Source organism: Amyelois transitella, chromosome 17, assembly GCF_032362555.1.
Source record: "Amyelois transitella isolate CPQ chromosome 17, ilAmyTran1.1, whole genome shotgun sequence".
NCBI lineage: Eukaryota > Metazoa > Arthropoda > Insecta > Lepidoptera > Pyralidae > Amyelois > Amyelois transitella.
The window spans coordinates 5,826,865-5,848,668 of NC_083520.1; the positions used below are offsets into that span (position 1 = coordinate 5,826,865).

General features: G+C 34.2%; 1 protein-coding gene across 1 annotated transcript in view; it reads left to right on the top strand.

The window, feature by feature from the left end:
* Positions 1-958: 958 nt before the first annotated feature.
* Positions 959-21,804, top strand: part of LOC106140401 (uncharacterized) — a 43,755-nt gene continuing 22,909 nt past the window's right edge. Inside the window, exon 1 of the mRNA XM_060948711.1 lies at positions 959-1,108. Coding sequence (XP_060804694.1) covers positions 959-1,108 — 150 coding nt within the window. The remainder of the gene's footprint in view (positions 1,109-21,804) is intronic.

Here is a 21,804-nt window from a genome sequence, read left to right on the forward strand (position 1 = left end):
ATAAATGAATATACATATTATTAATTATATCAAATATATATTTGATACTTGCAAAACAGGAATCTTTGCTTGATAGCAGTGGTAGTAGGTACTACAAATAATTTAATTATCAATACATTTAATTCAGTATATAAACAGTAATAGCAGTTTAAATAGAGCCACAATACGCAAGATAAAATTATACTTCTCAATATTATATTATGAACGATGATTGCTGTGTATTTCAATACTATTTGAATAAAGAGCTCTATAAAAATGTGTTGAGCACAATTTTAGCACCTATAAAACGTTCTCTTAAACGTCAAATGAGACTACTAAAATATTTTAAAAGAACATCGATATATCATCTAAGGTCTTTTACAGTTTATGTCTTTTACAGTTTTTGTTAGTATTCCCTATTTTAAAGTAGTACGTTGGTTATAAGTAAAATAAAATTATTTTTTTAATAATTATATTTATCGATTTAGACAGATCGATTTGAACATAATTTAACCGAGAATAAAAAAATACCTATAATCATTTCTTTAGGGCCTGAAACAAAGTTCTGTTCTTCATTTCATCTTTTTTTATATTCTTTAATGTAGGAAGTGAAAATGAGTCTTTTAATACGAGTATTCCCGGTATAGAGAATAAAAAAGTAAGAATATTTATTGGATTTTTAATGCTAAGACATAGACCGTACGAGTAAGAAAAATACATATATTTGTTTCAGATGCTGAATCGGACGTTGCGCGTGTTCTCAGCAACGTAGGAATAACGTAGTTACTATTTTTTTATGCTAATTTATAGTACAAACGTATCGAACTTAAACACGCCGCTTGCCAAATCGCTATTTTCCTCAATATATCACTAGTTTTATCAAGTAGATTAGGCGAAAACAATGCCAGAGGTTCTCGTAAAGAGCCTGTATCTTGGAGGTTGTGATTTTTCGTGGATATAGAGGGGTAGGGGTCCGGTAATGTGCGAAGATAAGGAGGAGACGAGGAGTGAGGCTGTGGGGCCGAGCCCCCAGCGATTGTGTTGGGCTCGGCGCCCGCCCGCGCCGCTTCCCGACACTAGGGGGCTCTGCTGTGCGAAGCTGCTAAGGAAGAATGGGAAACCTAAGAAGGTAAGTGATAGCTTGATGGCCTTATTGTACTCATTGTTTTGTGAAAATAAGAACAATGTAATTTAGGTGACATGTGTTGTCGGAAGTTATTAAGTTGCAGGTTGGATATAAGAAAGTTGGAAATATTTTTCTTATTAAATAATAAGGGTAAGGAAAATAATACATCTACGAGTGCGAAGCAGCTTTAATTTTTCATATTTTTTATATAATTAATTGCATATTTTATCGCCATGGAGACTATATAGTTCTTATATTAACAAATTACACTAAAAGTAATTTCATACAAAACAAAGAACAAATTAATCTCATTCAAACAAATGACACAGGTAAAAGCAGTAAGCAATCCATATTTCAAGGAAGAGTAAATTCAAACTCGATGTACCGCAATCGAAATAACCAAGTCACAGCGGTTAACTCACCGTACTTAGGGAACTCATCTTTCATACCTCCAGTGGTTATTATAAGTCATATCCAGTCTTATTACCGAAGTTTCAGACGGTGGAATAATATGTACATTGTATTAACTGTAACTACGAAGTCAAATAGCGCGGCCGCGGAAGTTTAAATCAAATTAGTTTCCGCTGACGACGCGGACGCACCTCCTTCGGTTTGATTAACTCCCTGTGGGAAACAAATGAAAGAGCAACGAAATAATATCTTCATGAGGAATATAAACGATGATAAGTGAGGGCGGAGGTCAAGTATTTACAAGAGTGATTCTGTTGGTCTTGTCTTTGAATGCTTTCAATATTTTAAATGGTATCTTTATAGTCGGTTAGTTTTTCACATAAAGTTGCAAATGTTTCATAATAAGTGAAAATTTTATGTTGGTTTTATAAACAACTACGTTTTACTCGCAGCTTCGCCTGCCTGAATTTAGCGCTACTTGCAAATTTCACGCGAACTAGTTTTTACCGAGATGATTATATCCTTCTCCATACTTTCTTAGTTACATATACGAATTTTTAAAGAAGTATGGTTAATTAAATAACGCGTGAAGAGACAACAAATTTACAAGTAAACTAACTTTCACATTTATAATGTTTGTTGGATATGTTTTAATCACAGATACTTTTTAAACTAAAGACAAGTTCAGTTAAGTCCGCATTGTTATTATAATAAAAGCTGGATGATAGCAAACAAGTTATTTTTGCTCTTTCAATTTCCTAAAATCCTTTAAGTCGGTGCACTTCACTTCTTGCTTACCTGCAATTTGAGGCAGTGCGGGCTAAAATCCAATCTGGCGAGGAAACAAAAACCCCAAATCAAACGGCATCGGAGAGTGGTGCAGTCACTATTTTGCAATTCTAAGTTTGCCAAAGAGGTTTCAATCTTACTAATGTGCCTGGTGCATATATACTTCCATGTACTTAGTGATGCAGTGGGTTGATATCGGAGTCTGTGTCTCAATCGGAGCGGAATACATTACGGATATTTTTGAACAACATTTTTAAATAACGTTGTGTTTCTGCTGGCGATGTTGTTGTGTAACAACGTAAATATTATATTTTAAATCTGACAGACGTAGGATGTTTACATAAATAATGTTACAACTTAATTAATTATTAGAGTATATATGTTCATTGTTTAAATTATGCACAAGACCCTTCGGGTTGTGGTGATGATGTGTGATTATTTTTATCATACAGTCACCATTTATCCGATATCTCTGGAAAGATGAATACATTCCGGAAACCAAAAGCTTAGATTTTTTACATTAATCCTCAGTTTTGTTAATTGTGTAAAGTTTAGTTACTTAACTCATAAAGTAATAGCATTGGGCAAGCAGTTTTTGAGGAATAAAATATAATTTGACATGAAATAAGGAGATCGTAAACTGTCACTCCATATTACTTTAAGGCGTAAACGAATTTTCTTCAGTAAATTAAGCTTTGCATAATTAATAAAAAAGTCTCCTTCTTAAAAAGTGCCAAGTCTTCTAATTTGTAATTAAAAGTGTTTAAAATCCTTTGTTGACGTAGATGCTGACTAAATGAGAAAAATTACTGACTTCAAAGGGAATTCAGGCTGCCTCATTCAGGAAAGTTATATTCTACGTTAAATGCAAATGAGAAATATTTAGTAATTTAACTTTCAGAATATTACAAAATCACTACTAGCTACCACTAGTTTAGTCTGCGACTTCGATCGCACGTTTTACAGATAATAAGAATAGTACTTTTTTCTTATAATATAGTACATTTTCCAGTTCTGTGGGAATGCGTAGGTATAAAATTGGGGTTTAGTTTGTTAAATACTACTTATAAAAAAAGTAAAAGTAAGTAATATACTTTAAACTTTTCATTGTACATCATACAAGTAATCGGCATTTTAACGACTCAGTTTATATTTGTTGAAATACAAACAATATAACCTAATTCAATTAAAATATCGTTTTTAAGGTACGTATCTCAAACAGATATATTACACAGGCGTTTGTTCTCAACACCTACCGTGTGTTCTAATAAATTTCCTTACCTTTCAGGCAATTTGGTATAAAGAAAAGATACCGTGCAGACTTAGGGCACCTAGGTTATCTCCTGCGACTGGCAATAAATTGCGGCAAACAGCTTCACTGAGAGTTATAAGTACTTAGGTATAACTTACTGAACGTTTAGGAGATCCGTTCACACTATCCATTGGGAGTGTTAATTCTCTTCGCCCCCACAGCGAGAGTATAAAAGATGTAACGCTTCGTGACGAGACTTGAATCTGTGTTTGCTAGAAGATATAAAAGTAAAGTGCCGTTGACCAACTTTAAAAGTTTTAGTTGTTGGAAACTATAAAAATGTGCTGAATGCTGTTGTCCCGTTGCGATGAAATAGTCGAATTCTACTAGGCTAGGCTACCAAAATCAAGCCTAGCATAGGTTTAGCGTTTATCTGTTTTCGACGCCCATAGATTTGCCTGATACTGTACGGCGGCTAATATCTTTGAATAAAAATATTTAATTCGATTCCCTATTCGTAAAAAAAACCTAAAATCTATGCTAGATTGATTTTGGTAACCTTTTGGTTGCGGAGGTCCGACGACAGTTGCTCGATGTAAATACCTCAGCGAATCACCAAGCCGGTACAAAAGCGAATAATGAAACTCACGATAATACCCCAGTTTCAGGAGCTGCTTTGTTCAAATTATACTGTTTGTGCTTATTAAGGCACAAAGAAAACTAAAGGTTATTTATAATTTGGAGCATACGTGCGAAATACTTGTTAAATTTTAATTTTATTATATGTACTTACTATTATGCTAGACTTTGCAAGGGAAAAAATTAGCCGTTATTTGACATTAGGTTTTAAATTAGGTACCGTCAATTCTTTTATGCTAGGTTATGCGTTTTAGCTGCGAGACTGATTGTCAGACAGAGTGGCATTTGAATATAATATAAAGTAAGCATAATGGGTTAAATTAGCTATGTATAACATAATCTCAACACTTCAAAATATACTTTGAAGTTGTGTGGCTCACTGTACCAAACACATGAACTAAAGTAGCATTTTCCGTACAGGCCACTGTATCGAACTTGTAAACTAGTTGGACATTTTAAAATGCATCGAGGCCGGCTCCAGCCGAACTGAGAGCTATCGACGTTTATTTCGAACAGTTCTTCCGAAGCAATCCTTTACGCGCAGTCGTCGATACTTCCACAACTTTATACTGCACGATATTGAGAGAACCATTCATCGTCAACTTAGGTTGTTTTTTCAAAAAAAAATGAAGGCGCTACTTAAATTTTTTTATATTATTAATTATTATTATTAATTTTAATAATTATTCATTGACTTTTTATTATATTAGGTAATGAATAAATATGTATGAATTTAAGTTGAGGCATGAGTGCATACTCCGACCGCGCCCAGTGGAAAGATGTAACCTCCTCTACGGCGACGACGCCTTATTATGTGTGTGTATTAGTCATTTAGTTCCAGAATCTTTTTTTAAATAGATGTGATACGTTTGTTTAAAAAATACGAATATAAGAATTATATATTTAAACACTAAATATTGTAAAGAAACCCCTTGATATTAACTATTCACAATACCTATGTAAATAGTTTTATGTATTCTCGATTTATTACTCCTCACAAGAATGTAAATATTTTCAATTTTATTGAAAAGCAATAGCTAGAGCAGGCGTTAAGCCTCGCTATATTAAGGGCGGTGTTCACTTGGGAGATTTAATATAAAATCCGTTGCATTCCCGGAAGACACGCAACGGGAACCTCGCGCGAAGGCGTGGAGTGCTTTTGTGAGTAAAGCTGAGAACACACGTCGAGAACTCAGAGATAATGTTTTATGGTATGTGGACTGACATCAATACGTATTAATAAAACGGTTAAAAATCATAAGAGAAAAATAATAAGTAAGTAAATAGCACAAGTGCACATTCAATCATAAAAGCAAATGTTCTGTTGAAGTTGGTATATGCATATCTCCGTAGGGTATGCGGAATTTTACTTGAGAGGACTTGGAGAGTACAATCTAGAAATTAATGAAACCGCAAATATCACAAAACGAAAAAACTCACAATACCATTGTTTTAAATGCACACTCAGCTTAAGATAAGTGAATCGCGCCTGTGATGGTGGGTATTCTAAACTTTCGCTATTTAGAAGTACAGACACTCCTCGATTATCTCGATAGTTTTAGATGTGCTTTTGATTGAGTTTGTATGTACCTTCTTTATTTGAGAGGATTGTTCAATTTGATTCGAAAACGTACTTTTTTGACTAAAACCACCACCAGCTATACATTATAGATGTAAATTGTTTTTTGTTTTTAAATATAACCATTTTTAGATAAAAGCGGCCCCCGGGGCCCACGTGTAGTGACGGGGTGTGCAACTGGAAAGAAAACAGGGAACCACAACATCATAATCTTTTAAAAGTCACCATAATTTTCCATCACATTTCCAACTTATTAGTTTAAGCACATTTATTCTACTTTCTTCAGTCACTTTTTAAAACGTTCACTATTTAAAACTTTTGTGATTATATTACGTATTTATTATCAGACATTAAAATCATTCACCTTTTTATATAACATAATAACCCCCTATTATTTATACGAGATAGGCGAGAAAAATATACCACCTGAAGAAAAATTCCATTGCCATAAATAATAGAATGTTCTAGATTAGAATTCCCGCCGTGTCGCCATCACAGCCGGGGGAGAGAGTACTCCATCCGGTCGTAGTTTTCTCAAATTGAAATCATTGGGATGTACGTGACTTTAAACCCCGTCTCTCGGCGATCTCCAAATAATATTTACCTTTCGATTGCCGGTCCACTATACGACACACGGAGAGTACAGAAATAACGCTCACGGTATTAGAATCATTCGTGTGCAATCTTTATTTATTTGGGGAAGTCATCAAATTTAATTATAAGTTATATTTAATTTGTTCAAATACTTGAAAATATTTCACCTGAAAATATATGGTTTTTAAAGACCCATGTTGCCTTTTAAAGTCATGTCTGTTTTAAATCAGAGATCGTTTTTTTGCGTGGAATGCGTGGTTTACATAAAGCGCTATGTCTATATCCGAAGTATTTTGTGCCTCCCAGGATAGGTTTCTTTGAGGTGAAAATTGGTATGTATTCCCGGGCGTTTTGTTGTGCCGATATATGAGCCCGTATTGATTTCGCGTCTGAAGAATTGGTTTCGATTTGTGGCTTTCCTACTGAAGCTATTTGTTATCTTTCTGCTCAGTTTTATTATTTATCTGCGGCTGTTTGCCGGCTTGGATGCAATTTTCGAAATTGGATTATTTATTACTCATATACACTGAGAATGTACGCTGGAATTAAATAAAAAGCGAGATTTTTATAGAATAAAATAAATGAGGGGAATTTTATGAAACGTAAACATAGCTAAAACAACTAATCATATATTTTGTTTAACCCTACTACTGTTATGCTGAGTACTACTAGTACTGAGAGTGTAAAGAGACATACGTTGCATTAAATACAAAGCAATTACAAAACTACGATGATAACAATGTATAATACTATGGAGCTAATGGATTCATTTCCTATCTAAAAGTTTACCATACCAACATCCCGAATCACAAACTTTATCTATTCCAAAACGGTATAAAATCGCGAATCACGTATATTCGGAATTCATTAAAACCGAATCGGAAGGGAATCTCGACGCGGTGACAGGAACGCCATTATCCCAGGCGGACGGGGCCGGGCGCTAAGCAAACACTTCTGCTGGAACCCTATATACAAAGCAACGTTAGTAGAAAAGTTTAGTATGGCAGGATATATCTAAATAGATAATATACAGGGCATATTACACAGATTGATTATGTAATATAACACCTGACGTTCATATCACATTTTTGATTTTGAATTCAAATATCTTATTATAACATATCATATATAAGAGTAACATTAACAAAAAAAAATTATTCAATGGTTTCTTCATTCTATTTATTTGTCGTGATATTTCTGCCTAAAGCGACAATAAAGAAAGATTTTATCATTACTTTATAATCTGGAGGCAATACTTAAAGTGGTTGTTCACAAGTTAATAATTTAATTTACCATTTATAGTTTTCACAAATATTAGTAAGAAAGAAAGGGAAGATAATTCATATGCTTTAATAATTCAGAAAGAAGTGTGGTGTCTGTTCTGTGATTCTATTTTGTGTACAGTCAACATGAAAATTGGCTATCACGTTGGTTCTTCGGGCGGTGCAATAAGGTCTAGAACGTTATATAAATGCACTACTACTTATGGTATTTACTAAACACTTCGGTTAATGTGATGGCTATTACGTATTGAAATGTACAAACAAATGGATTTAGGTAAGTAATAGTAGGTAAGTTTTGGATAAGAGGAGTCATGAATAATTAATATTTCTATGTAAACCAAAACCACAGACGATTTTTCTGCCATTGAACCTATCACAATATAAACTAATACGAAATGCACGTTGTGGACCCGCCCTTACATGCTCGACTCGAGTTGCCTCTGATTAGACGAGACTCACCTGCGAGCGTCATTACAAGTTTGCAACTAACCCCACTTGTTACAAAACAATGCCAGATTGTTAACTTAAATGAACGCTGTATGTGCAATTTGAATAGTTTAACTGGAGTTCGAGTATGTGAAGCGAAATCATCAAGTCATGAATATCATCAACACATATAATGAAACAGTAAAATAAAATTGTTTGTTCATTGAGTTATGTTTTATTATATAATGAGTTATGTTTTATATCTTAGACATACCTTAAAGAATGATTTTTGCAACTTAAATGAGCGTATTACTGGAAAAAAGTCTTCACATAAAAATTTATTTGGTTGTTTACCACTTCGAAATCTGCAAAATAAACATCCCACAAACTCATTGTTTCAGATATGCTATAACTTAGTATTTGACTAAAAATCATGTTTGAAATAGCCTAATAAATTTTATAATGGCTTGTACTTACTGTTAAAACAATTCTGTTTAATTGCAAAACAAACAAAGGGCGGGGCGTGGGGTTTCCTCAGATGTTTTTGCTCTAATAAATTAGCCCGATCAGTCACGTTTTTCATCAAAATTCATTTATTTCTATCGCGGACTAGTGGAAGAGTAATTAATTCGTCTGAGCCGGATAACCGGAGCCAATCGGGTAATTGCAGATGAGTCAATCCTAGACGATCACTATGTACTATCTCAAATGAAACCCCAATCTATATCACAAGAAGTGATTATACCCTTCCATCCAATAACTTTAATAGACGACCTCGTGTCTTTCTTCATGTATAATTTTACAATAAATACGAGTAGCTTAGTATACCAAATTTCATAAAAATCGACATTGAATTCAGATATACAAGTGTAACAGACAAACGCAAATAAAAAATACTGAAGTAGGTATTATTTCATTCGGGACAATAAAGGATACAATTAGAATCGACACGGTTAAATGACTGTGCTTTATAGTGCTTTCTGTTGTAGCTATAAAAAGTTACCATTAATTGTGGTATAACTTTTGTGTGCATAATTATTAATAGAACGAATCATAGTACAGAGTAAAAATATTTTGGGGGCTGTATTAAGAATTCTCGTAGATAGTCGTAGCCTTGTAGCTCGTAGCGTCGTAGATCGTCGTAGTATGTCGTAGCAACTACGACATCTGCTCTACTTGATGGATTGATTTCGTTCATTCACTTTCAGTTCAATAAATGCTTTCTATATTTCGATCTGTGAAAATTAAATTAGAAGTGTTTAGGTTTTCCCTTTACGGGATAGGTAAAGGAAAAACTTGTTATAAGAAAGATTTTTTTTACTTTGTTATCCCAATAACAAAGTAAAAAAAATCTTTCTTATAACAAGTTTTTAAACACAATAAAAAGCACATGCAACCCATTGCATGTGCTTTTTATTAATATTATTATTTTATTATTAAAAGTTATTTCTTTGCGTGTTTAATTGCATTTTGTGTAAAATATTATATTCAAGTTATTTTTCAAATATGATGGTACAGCTGAACGAAGTCTTTCAGTCTTTTTAGGACTGTTCTACCGCGCAAGAGATATAGACGTGATTAACGTATGTGTGTATGATGGAAGTCAATGAATTCTCGGTACTACAATAGATGGTTAAGCCACTTATCACTAAACTCAACTCTTAACCTCATAAAACCTGCCCAAATCAAAGTCGCCAACAACAAATGAAAATAAAACGACAAACAGGAAGTCCTTATGACTATAAAATGTTAGGGCTCTTTTATACTACTTGAGCAATCCCAGTCCCCTTTTCGATATGGTCCATAATATTTGTTATGATAACAACGCTGTGGTACGTAACTTTCTTTATTTAATAAGCAAGTTGTGGCCTCCGATAAAATCTTACATGGGTAATAAAAAATATATGCGCACAGCACAGCTTCTGTACAAAATAATAATATTGTAAACAGTTAACTTAGGTATACTTTCAACAACACAAACGTATTATAGCAAAAATATGTAGCCCTCAAATCTACTCGTATAATAATGAGCGTGAACATTTTATCTTTAAGAATTTTTACAAAGATTTTCAGTCTTTATTTATTAAGATTGGTATAAAAGGGGCATAATTAGCAAAAATAATGTTAAGCTAGCTCCAATTAATAACAAAACCTTTGCTTACTTTTGTTGGATAAGATATTGCAATTGTGATTTTTCCTAAAGTTATTAATTGTCTATTATAGTTTACGTTAAATAATTCTCAATTCAGTACTTTTAAAGCAGGTGCACAACTTAACATTTGTACGTCATTTACCAGTAACTTCACCAACAAGTCTAGGCATAAATACTTTTTAATAGAAGGTTCTTTAAAATTATATGTAAACTTTTGCAGATTACGTACTGATATGAACACTCTTTCTTTTACAACGTCAGCCTGTTTTATATTCACGCACAGCAGGGCAGAAGTGTTTTTCATTGTCCTGTCCGAAGCCCCAACACATGGCTGTCCTTTTTTAGCCGCGATCTGAAGGGAGCCCTACATGTGCTCATTGAGCCTTCACGTAGCGCGCGCTCTGAGCGGAAAACTATTGTAATTATTATTCTGGAATTAAGTCTGGCGGTAGTTTTATGAAGAATAACGAGCCTTTTATTATCCTCTTTTATATAAATCAGGGTTTATTTATGTTTGAAATGGTTCGAATTCGCTTACTTATATTACTTTACAAAAATTATGCCATCAATTTTCAAAAATATTAATTAAAAGTAATACCGAAAGTCGCCAAAAGTATGTTTTTAATTAATTTATCATGCAAATAGAAACGTACGCCAAATTTTTAATAGAGTTTAGAGTTGGAGGCCACCATTAGCATTCAGAGAGCGCGGTAGGGTTGAATCGCGGCCGGTACATTGTCTCAATTTTTCCGAACACCACCTTGGCATTCAGCTCACGTGACGACCACTAATGAAAGACTCGCTAAGCAACCGCGACGGAGCCCTGAATTAACAACTTCCAAATACAATTCCTCTTAAACGAAGTTCGTTTTGACGGCGGTAAAGTGGAAAAGTTCGACCTTCTTCATTTTTTGCCGAGGGGCAGAATGTTAAGTTTTACGTCTTTTATAACGAGATGCAGCGCTTAAAGGGATTCGGGTGGGGCTTTTATTTTTTCTTACAGAGTTTACGTCTTTAATTGCCCCTAATTTTAGCTGACACTTGTGGGCGCTGACTGTTGGCAGAAGGACATATTTTATGCTTTCATTTAGGCGGCTCGTTTTAAAAATAATAGTAATTTGTGTGGAAAGGGTTGCTTGTAGATTTCATCTGCGGGATAATTATGAAAAACCTCGGAGGCGGTTTTTTCAGGCAGCACCGCTGATTGCTAATTCCGCGACAAAGAACGCTATTACGCGACTGCGGCTATGGAACTGATTAAAAATAAGCTCGCTTCTTTCACCTACATCTTACCATAAGTAGGACACAAAAACATATATTTCAGAATTAGTTACCTATGTTATATCATTATATAACATAGGTTACTAATTAATAGGTTAATATGTTAAGTGTACAACTTACCAGATTAATAATGATTAATCTGGTAACAAACAAATAAAGAACTTCTAGTTTTCCTAATGGCAACAAGTACATTCTGTTTAGCAGACACTGAACAACTCAAATAGTCTGGAAACAACTTGCTAGACGCGGCATAAAGCCTGAATAGAAATTTGTCCTTGCACTCGACGGTAGAATAAAAATGATTCTAAATTGAATCCACGTGATTTTGGCAGACTTAGTATGAAAAGAAGTGTTGTAAAGGAATAAAATAGGCAACAAAAGCGCAACTAACAAAAGACATTTATTTAATTAAACTGGGGATTATTTCACATGTCACTATTTGAATATCAACTCAATCCCATCATTAAGTCGAAGATAAAGCTAAATGTTGGTTTTTAATTTTTTCGAGATTGTTGGCGCTGTCTACCCTGTAAGGCATAAAGATGTGATTATATATGTATACCTATAACGAATAGCATTATCATAAATCACAATCTGTCTTCGTTATCAGATTTTATTAATGTTTTCGATAACTGGCAGTACTAAAGATATGTTTTTACACAGGTCATCTCATCGATTATGGTTTTTATTATTTTTCTTCAAAAAGTTTTAAAATATCAAATGTACAAAATAATACGTCTAAACAGGAACTGTGCCTAAATTAATCAAATCTTACTTCGATAATAAGATAGGACAAGGGACCACTCTAGAAATTACCGAGCGGTTCTCTATCATTAAGTCATACATACAAATTACATGGTAGCGCAATCATCAAGGGTTATGGGTATAATTAGCGCGTATATTAATTGGCCGGGTTACATTAGCCGACGACCCGGGCCAATCGGGTGGCACGAGATATCCCGCCCAATCTTCATAGCCACACATTTAGACATTATTATTAGCCATGCTCGAGTTTCACTTAATGTGATTTCCATCCGAAATTATCAGAATTATGAAAACCGAATATAGTTCGAATAAAATGATTTTATTCGAACTTATAATAACCAAAAAGGTATACCAAATTCTCTCTTCATGAAATGCTATTGTGGTTACCTGAAAGAGATAATGCATAATGAGATAAGGCCGCCTTTGGTACATCACCTCAGCATAAGTTATTTTTGTTATAATTTATGTGCGTTCTATATGTCTATAACACACTAATGCTTATTACTACTACGATTACCTAATATTCTTATTGTAGTTATAGAATCTCGCTGGTGTGGTTGATTGTAACACACATAAAATATATTTTAAAACGGTCCCGAACAACTTTTTAACGTTTAGAACGCCGAGTAAAGTATCCTTTTTATGTAAACTGTGAACAAAAATATTTCATTGATGACAACAGACACGGCACCATTGCAATTCAATTTTCAAATCGAATAAGTATTCGACGAACGATGAAACAGTAGCAATTTTACTACATTTTGAAAATGTTAGGGAGAAATTTAGTGGGCGAAGAATTTACCCCCAATTTGCATTCAGGAAGGACGCTGGGCACGGCGGGGCCAAATCGAATTCCTATCGCTACTTTCCGCGGAAGCCGGGTCAAAAGTCTATTTTACACGCAATTTTCGCTGAAAACTTCCATGATCCGGGCGGAAGATGGCCATTTGTTTGTCGGTCACCCGTCGGACAAATTGCTGATGTGTAGCGTGAATATTATGTTGGTTTATTTCTAAAGAAAATATACTGTAAGGTGAAATAGGTGTAAGAATATTTTAGTAGCTTGCGTTGAATATGTTATTTAAAGTTTGTGTTGTAGAAAATCGTAAAGATTTATTCAATATCATACTAATATTTGAAAGTCTTAAAATTATCAGGAAAAAACTTTAATAATTTTTTTACCTATTGATACATCTCGGAAAATGGAACCAATCCAATGTCGGAAAAAAGCCATTTCGAAGATGAAACGAGCCTTGTTCATTTCGTTATATTTTTGTAGCCATCTGGAGTCGGTCTTCATAATATGCTATTGTCTTATTTACTTTACATTTGTTCTGAAATTCTGTTTTCTTTCCGAGAGTTGAATAAGTTACCTTGTTAAGATGGATAACGAGACTTTGTTTAAACAATGTACATGATACGTCCTATGACCATAATTGGGTTAGTAATTAAATTACTAATTTAGATAATTTCGCACACGAGTCGTACCTACGTAAGACGCTCGTGTAAATTAATTATAAGTAATTTAATTGCTTTTGTCGTTAATGCCCAAATATTTCAGTTTATTACATACTGTAGATATTTGTTTAAATAAATACTACATAACATTAAAGATCACTTTTAATTAGTTGTATCAATATTTATTCAAAATATATATTGTTACTCTTATTATTTAACTAATAGAAATAATATATACTATCTACTTCAAATAGCCAAGCCGGGAAAACATGTTTTGAGAAATAAGAACGCACTGCATAAACTTTTCATACGACGTTCCGTTTTTTTATGAGAGACAAGCTGTTAGCTGTTTCGAGTGGAATCTACAATAATTTGAAATAAAAAAAAGATATTGTTTTTGTTGGGGCTCGAACTTGGACCGTCAATTTCACAGTCTCAAACGTCAACCTCATCAACCATCGAGACCGTTGCGGTGGTGTCGAAATTAAAGTAGACTTACAAACTAAAATTCTTTTTACGTGAGAATAACGCATGACGTTGACGTGACAACGTTGTACGTACAATGATAAATGACATCGAAATTTTAAATTTTTAAAATTCAAAGTCATCAAGTTCATTCAAATGACGATAACTTTTTTTTATGAACAGATTTTGATGCAACATACTTTAAATATTTTTCTGAGTTAAAACAAAGCAGTTGGTGAAAGTTTCAAGTAAATTGGTTCAGTACTTTCGGAGATAAGCGTGATCATACATACAGACAAAAAAAATATGCTTTCTATTAGTCATTCTAAGTGTCCCTCTATCCATTTCAGTCAAAAATACTTAATGTACAGACAAAATATCTTTACTGTTTTATTATATGTATAGATAATATACACTACAGAAGTCTGGTTACAAATTAAAAATAGCAAAGACAGTTCCTTCCATTAAGGCAAGCTTCAGACATCTCATACATATACATATTGTTTATAAAACGAAAAGGAGATAATTCGGATGAAACGATATAAGTCAAAACAAACAAAGACGCAGCAAGAATATTCAAAAATTTCCACTAAACTGACATTTCAATTAAAAAAACGGAACGTAATAAAGAAAAGATTTGACAATTAGCAAGTATTTTTTTTTATCTGTTTGCTATTTTAAAGGTTCACTGGTAGAGACTGCTATTAGCATTAAGTCCATCTATTGAACCGTGGCTCAATAAAGTTTTAAATAAATTATAATAATACAAGACAAAAAACAAATAATTGCTTATCTTTTTTATAAGTTTCTTCTGCAGTCTCGTTTATTTGTGATGCGACTCACAAAGGGTCGGATAAATCACATTAGGACACGCGTGAATTGTAAATTGGACATTACTCGTTACACCTCGGAGCCGTGGCGGCGGTCTGGGCCCACAACAATATATAGGGAGAGAGACAGCTATTTATTGAACAGTACAAATATAAATTTGGATTCGGAATGTTGGATACCCAACTATTGAATACTTTATAACTTAACAAGAGAGTTCTTTCCTTACTTAAACAAGTAGGAAGCGTTTTAAGCAGTTAATAATTTCTTATATCAATATTTTTTCACATATTAAGCTTGCATGAAGAGAGTTATGAATGTGGATAAAGCGAAGGAAGTATGCAGAGATCGTGGCAAGTGGAAAGAGGTAGTCTCTGCCTACCCCTCCGGGTATATATGTATTTAGTTTCATCTAGAAACACTACCTTATACATAACTAGCAACTTGTCCCTATTTGAAGCCCAGAGCCATTACTGCGCCATACAGCTAAATGTGGCCTGTTGACCCTGTCTACCCCGTAAGAGATAAAGTCGTGATTATTTGCATGTATGTATGTATCTACAGAAATATTAGTACTTAAATTTTTTCCTGCTTATAGAATTACCGTTATTATCCATTTAAATTAGGACCCTAATGAAATTTACCCACATTGGCTCTAGAATTAATTGGTTTACGATATAAGAGCCGATTATAGTGATATATTGCGACAATAACACTCAACGTAATGAACACCGACGAATCATCAATTTAATACAGAAAACGTATATTTGGCTTCAATATCCACATGAAATCGAACAGACCAACCTAATGATTCACCCTCAATGACCTACACAATATTTGGCGTTATCAAACAAAATACGAGAATGAAGTTTAAATTGCGTTTCGTTTTTCCAATTTCGGTTTGGAACACTAAAACTTTCCACAATTTCCTGTATTTTCCGTGTCCCATAACTGTATTGAAGTAAAAATATGCCCGTTATGATGGTGTAACGAATTGGTTTCAGCAGTTATTTTCCGTGCAATCAGAGCCGGCGTAGTGTAATTGGCGCCCAACCGGGAAACCAAATTAAAGACAACAGAGAATATTTCTTGTACGGTTCACTTTTAGACAATTGGTCTACTCATACTTAAATTTTGGAATTCAGAGAGATCGCCAACAGTCTTATTTTAATAATTGCTTCTTGTCTGTAAGTTGTCAAACAGCTATGTAGTTCACTAAAGTCGACCGGAAAAAATCCCGATTGGGATAAGGCAGCCATTATACATATTCTTCTTAATCCAATGACTGTCGTGTAATTTGTTATATTTCTTTTTCTTTTATACATTCATACACGTCTACATCTTATTGCGGGGTAGACAGAGCCAGCAGTCTTATGCGCAATAAAGAGTTTACAAACAAAACAACAATGCAAGGAGTTTTATTTAAATAACACACAAACATTGATAAACCTTTTTATCGAAGCCTGTTTAATAATGCAAAATTTTGATTTATATTCATAAACTTTGCCACAAAAACATACTTGAATTGGTCCCAATTTTTTTTCTTTCAGCCAATATTAGTACGCACGTGAAACTCCTCTTTCCGCCTTATTTTGCGATAGATCGTAACGAGTGATTGTTCGCTGATGCTGCAAAACATCCGATCGGAGAGGCACCCTCCTCATTAATGATAACTGTATATCTTCCATAAAGGCTTATTAATTTTGTAGGTAACTTTTATTTGGAGAAGGTGTAGAATTTAGTGCGTAGATGGTCAAAAGTGAAAATAGTGTGATGCAGATGCTCGATTCATATAGCGGTAATATACCAAATCTTTTCTGAGTGTATTGTCTTCTTTATAAGTTGTTTGTTTGCAATATTTTACGATAACAGATTTTTTTCAGGTTATAGGAATAGTAATATAATATCTTTTCAATTCTTTCGACCTCTTTCGAAGCAAATTACTATTTTTTTAAAGTTACAAAAATAGAAAATTAATATAGTTTTATCTATCTAATGTCCCAAAATAACAAACATTCCAGTCTACCGAACAAAAATCCCTCAACAACATTAATATTAAGCCCAAAAATACAAACCAAAATCACAGTCGATCTCAACAATCCTATTTCGGTACCTCACGAGACATTACAGGCAATATTATCAAATGAACGTTATTTGTTCCGTTTCCCCGTAAACGTATATCCAATATTGTTGATATCGAGTATCGCCCCGCATCGCGCTCATTCATTTCCAATTTCGTTTTGATGACTCTCATAATGATATTGTATGTACGTGCGTGGTCGTTTATATGAGATTTGTTATCATAGAACTATTTATATATGATTTCCAGCTGAGAACAAGACGTCAAAGAAGATGATCGAGGGAGATGTCCTAGAAGGTGACATAACATGACACGTTTGTGATTATCGCATTACAAGAAATAACAAAAAAAAACACGGAGTAGTCGTAGTAACCCGCTGTCTAGGTTAACAGTGGCAGGTTGTTAGCTCATAGCCTTAAATATATAAATCCCAAGTTTATAATTCTATACCTTGATTGAATTTTATAATTACAAATGACACACACTATGTTATTTATTCACTACCATATGCACGGTAACATGGCATGTAACAATTTCATATTAATATATCTGTGAGTCAACAAGTCCGTTCGTTTTATTTGCTCGGCGCAGCGTACATATTTAAAACTGTCAACGAACCTATGAATAAATTAAATTATTGCATTGGTATATAAAATTGATCAATCAAATATTTGAATTGCAATATCGACATCGCCACAGTTACCTTTATAAACGGATAAATTAAAAAACCAAAAAATCAGTTTTTTCGATGGAAAATAAATTGTAGTCAAATATACTTTATAAATATGAATTCTCAAAAAATACAACAATTATATGGTTACAGATCAAAAATTTTTGTAACTATTACCGAACATACGTTGCACAAAACATTACACTAAATTTCAACGCAAAAAGAAAGAAAACCGATACCATAGTTGCCGAGTCCATTTAATGCCCTAAATAAAACAATGTCCATACTAGAGATAGGAGTGGTTCATTCCAAATTCGACATAGTAAAAAAGTTGCTTTAGTTAGTAAACAACTAAAAATCTGATGCTTTATGTTCTCGATACTGATGTTTATTAAACTGCAAAATTTGTTCAGTAATGCATTGAATTATTTTGTGTTTATATGTACGATCGCGTTCATATCTGCAGTCATAGTTTTAAAATTCTTACGGGTTAAAATAGCGTGCACTGTGGTTCCACTAGATACACACACACATGCATATTTAAAAGAATTAATATTCCTTCAAATGAATACGGTCTTTAATACCAATGATTACTAAGTAAAAGAGTTTATTATTCTATGACATATAACATAACAAAACAGAAAGAGACGGTAATCAACGATGGCCGAACTGGGCCCGATAATTGTCGATCGAAATATCGTCGTCTCTCATTATTTGCATAAGATTTGCCTATAGAGGAAAGCCTGCCAGACTTATGTCATTTTAATAAGGTTGAAAGTTTGTCTGCACACGACCCTAACATAGGTTGTGGTTCCTTTGAAAGTTATTGGGTAGCAATTTTATTACTTCGTGTGAGCAAGTGAGATCTAAGATATATTAGATAAACTCGCTTGCTCACACTCGCTTGTTCTAGTTACTAGCGTTACTTGGATTCCGAAGTTATTCAAGGATTTTTTTGTCTATTTTAGTGTTATTGACAATTTTTAATGTTTCAAGGTGCCATTTGAACTAAGTAACTGACTGACTAACCAACTAACTGATATCTAAGAATTACAATACCCGTGTCTTCAAACACGGAAATCAGCAAGAAATATTAAACAAGAGGAAGCAAAATAAAACATTCAATAATTAAAATTAGTAAATTTTATTGAAACTGTTTACCTATAGTTTTATTTACATATTGATGATTATATAAAGCTATACATATATAGTATATTACACTAATTGTATCATCCACTTATCTCCTGTTATTAAGGTTACAGCTTAATTATTCGTTTTCATAAAGAAAAGATATTGAAGCTGTCCTTAAAATACTATCTAAGTAATTAGTACTTTTAATATAAATTGGCAGAACCTTTCACGCACTATATGGACTCGATGCACAGGGCAGTTGTCTTGCACAAATGATATTGTTGGTATATCATCAATCGGATAAATACACCGCACAGTTGGTAACATGGTTTCTTGCAGCACTTGCACATAATGAGCAGCTGTAGCGCGTCCTGCTATCCACACCTGTTCCCCAGGTCCAGCAGCACTCATCCAGCCCCACATATTTACAGAGATGTGTCCAGACTCCATATTTGGCACAATATTTTTTTCTTCATACCGAGTTGCATTTCTTCGCCATAAATAAATGAAGTCTACCGTGTTGTGATGACATAAAATAAACGAACTTTTCGTCTGTAAATATCGCTTTTTTCCAGTCAAAATCCAAATACTGCCGAGCTAATTCTAAACGTTTTTGCTTATTTATTTCTGATAAATACGGCTTTCTTGCTGGCTGTCTGTGGTGTAGTCCCTCACGGTGCAAACACAAAACAGTAACCACTGATGTGTCGAACTGTTCCGCAAATATTCTGGTCGGTATGAAGCCATTATTTTCGTACTGTTCCACCATGGATCTCCGCTGTGTGGCGTGTCGCTGTGTTGATTAGCGGACGACTTTTTTTTTTTCACTACCCTCTTCTTGATGGCGGGTTACCCAACTTGTTGTTTATTGTGTTATTTGTGTGAATGTGTGAGTGATAGCAGCGGTGCAAGCTATAAAGTTTTGCGAACTATGACTGCAATTATGAACGCGACCGTACCTATAAGGTTGGGTATATATATATATATATAGTGACTTAATTAGCTATCGATAAACACGTGACTACTGAAACACTAACAAGAAAGGTACCTAACCAAAACATGTTAATTAAATGTAGGTGCGAGAGAGACCAATAATCTCTAAATCTTGCCATATCTTTTGCTGCTTATAACCTTCATGCAACCAACATGGTGACTGGTATGCCCCAAATCTTAATAGACAGATGATAATATGTTGAAAAGGAGAGGTACCGCCAAATATTGACGTTTTATTTAGCCATATTAAATCTGTACAGAGTTGCGTGCATATTTTGTAAATCTAATAATATGTTACCTCTTCTCTGTCCACTAGTATTTTAGCAATTGTATAATATTAACCATACGAGTGAATATACTTTTTCTCTTACCGTTACAAATTCGTATCGATACGGGAACCATCCCTGCCACCCGGCCGCAGCGAGAAAGGAACGCAGTTTCACAGGCCGGCAGTCCGGAACAATTGAATTATGCCCAGCTATTAAATTCAGCTCGTCCCACCCGTACAGTTTATGCCTTTAGTAATCGCCGTTGTTATTTCAATTTATAGCTTGTTTTCAAAGACTTGTGTCATTTGATTCTGTTAATCTTAATATAAATAATAATAAATAAATAATTTGTTTTATGATTGCCAAAATGTAAATGATTTGGCATAAGCCTTTTGGATAGTCGATTTAATTAAAAAATATCTTTGAACTAAAAGATATATTTATTTTGTTCAATCTGTGCCTTAAATTCAATAATTATTATGACAGCGCCCTATCATTTGATCCATTAATTGAATTATATTGATATTAATATCATATTGTAGGTATTTAACATCTCCAATAGATAGATAAATATCGCTAAAAGAAGTATCCCTGCACAAAAGTAATCCCATACAAAAATAATATATAGGTACATTTAAATAGTAGAGTATTCAAATTGTACGTTACACCTCGTTTCGTTTGTTCCATCGATGGAATGCGGTTGGTACTTAGCGCCCTTTGTGCATTACCGCGCGGGAGCCCGCCCCCGGCGAGCCCCGGGCGTCCTGAACCGAAGCCCCTGTTGTGTCATCACCTACAATGAGAGTTGAGACTCCCTGTATGCTCAGTTTTTTTACACAATGCTTTAATTTTCAAATGATACATAAACACAATTTTTCACAAAGACGTAGTACTACTGCAGTTTTCATGTCTAAGTGATACATTTGATTTTAATGAAATTTTAAAATAAGATAAACTACTTATATTGAAACTTTAACAAAACTTTGACACGAAGCGTAGCAATAGAGGATATAAAAAGGAGCACGAAAAGAGAGATATTAATTTTATTTCTTGTTTTTTGTTAAAAGAACTTGTAAGTACTATGAAACTGTTTAAAACAAGATACCTATATTTTGTATTATTTGCATATTTAAAGATCCCGCACTTTAAATATTTTTTATAAATTTATAATAAAATTTACATATATATGTTAACATAGAATTTGATTTTGCCGTGTGGTTCCCGGCACCATTACAAAAGAATAGGACCACTCCATCTCTTTCCCACGGATGTCGTAAGAGCCGACTAAGGGATAGACTTGGGATTCCTCTTTAATGTAAATCCCTGCCAATCTAAGGTCTGCCGCGCCGATGGATGCATGGCTAGGGGCGAGCCTAGTCTCGAGCGTGCCACTTCCGCCATGGGGTTGGGCGACCCCCAGGTAATGGCTAGCCTTACCCTGGCATGCGGGGCTCTGCTGGGGCGGACAAAATTTTTCCCTAGCGTCTCGTGGGAATCGCATGGATGCAAATTTTTTGAAAGAGCTCCTAGATGGCGGCGATGGTGTCCGCACCCCATCACGTCTCGTTCCCGGCGGGAGCGGTATGCGGTCTGCTGAAAGCCGCTTTGCGACGATGAATGTAAGAGGAGGAATG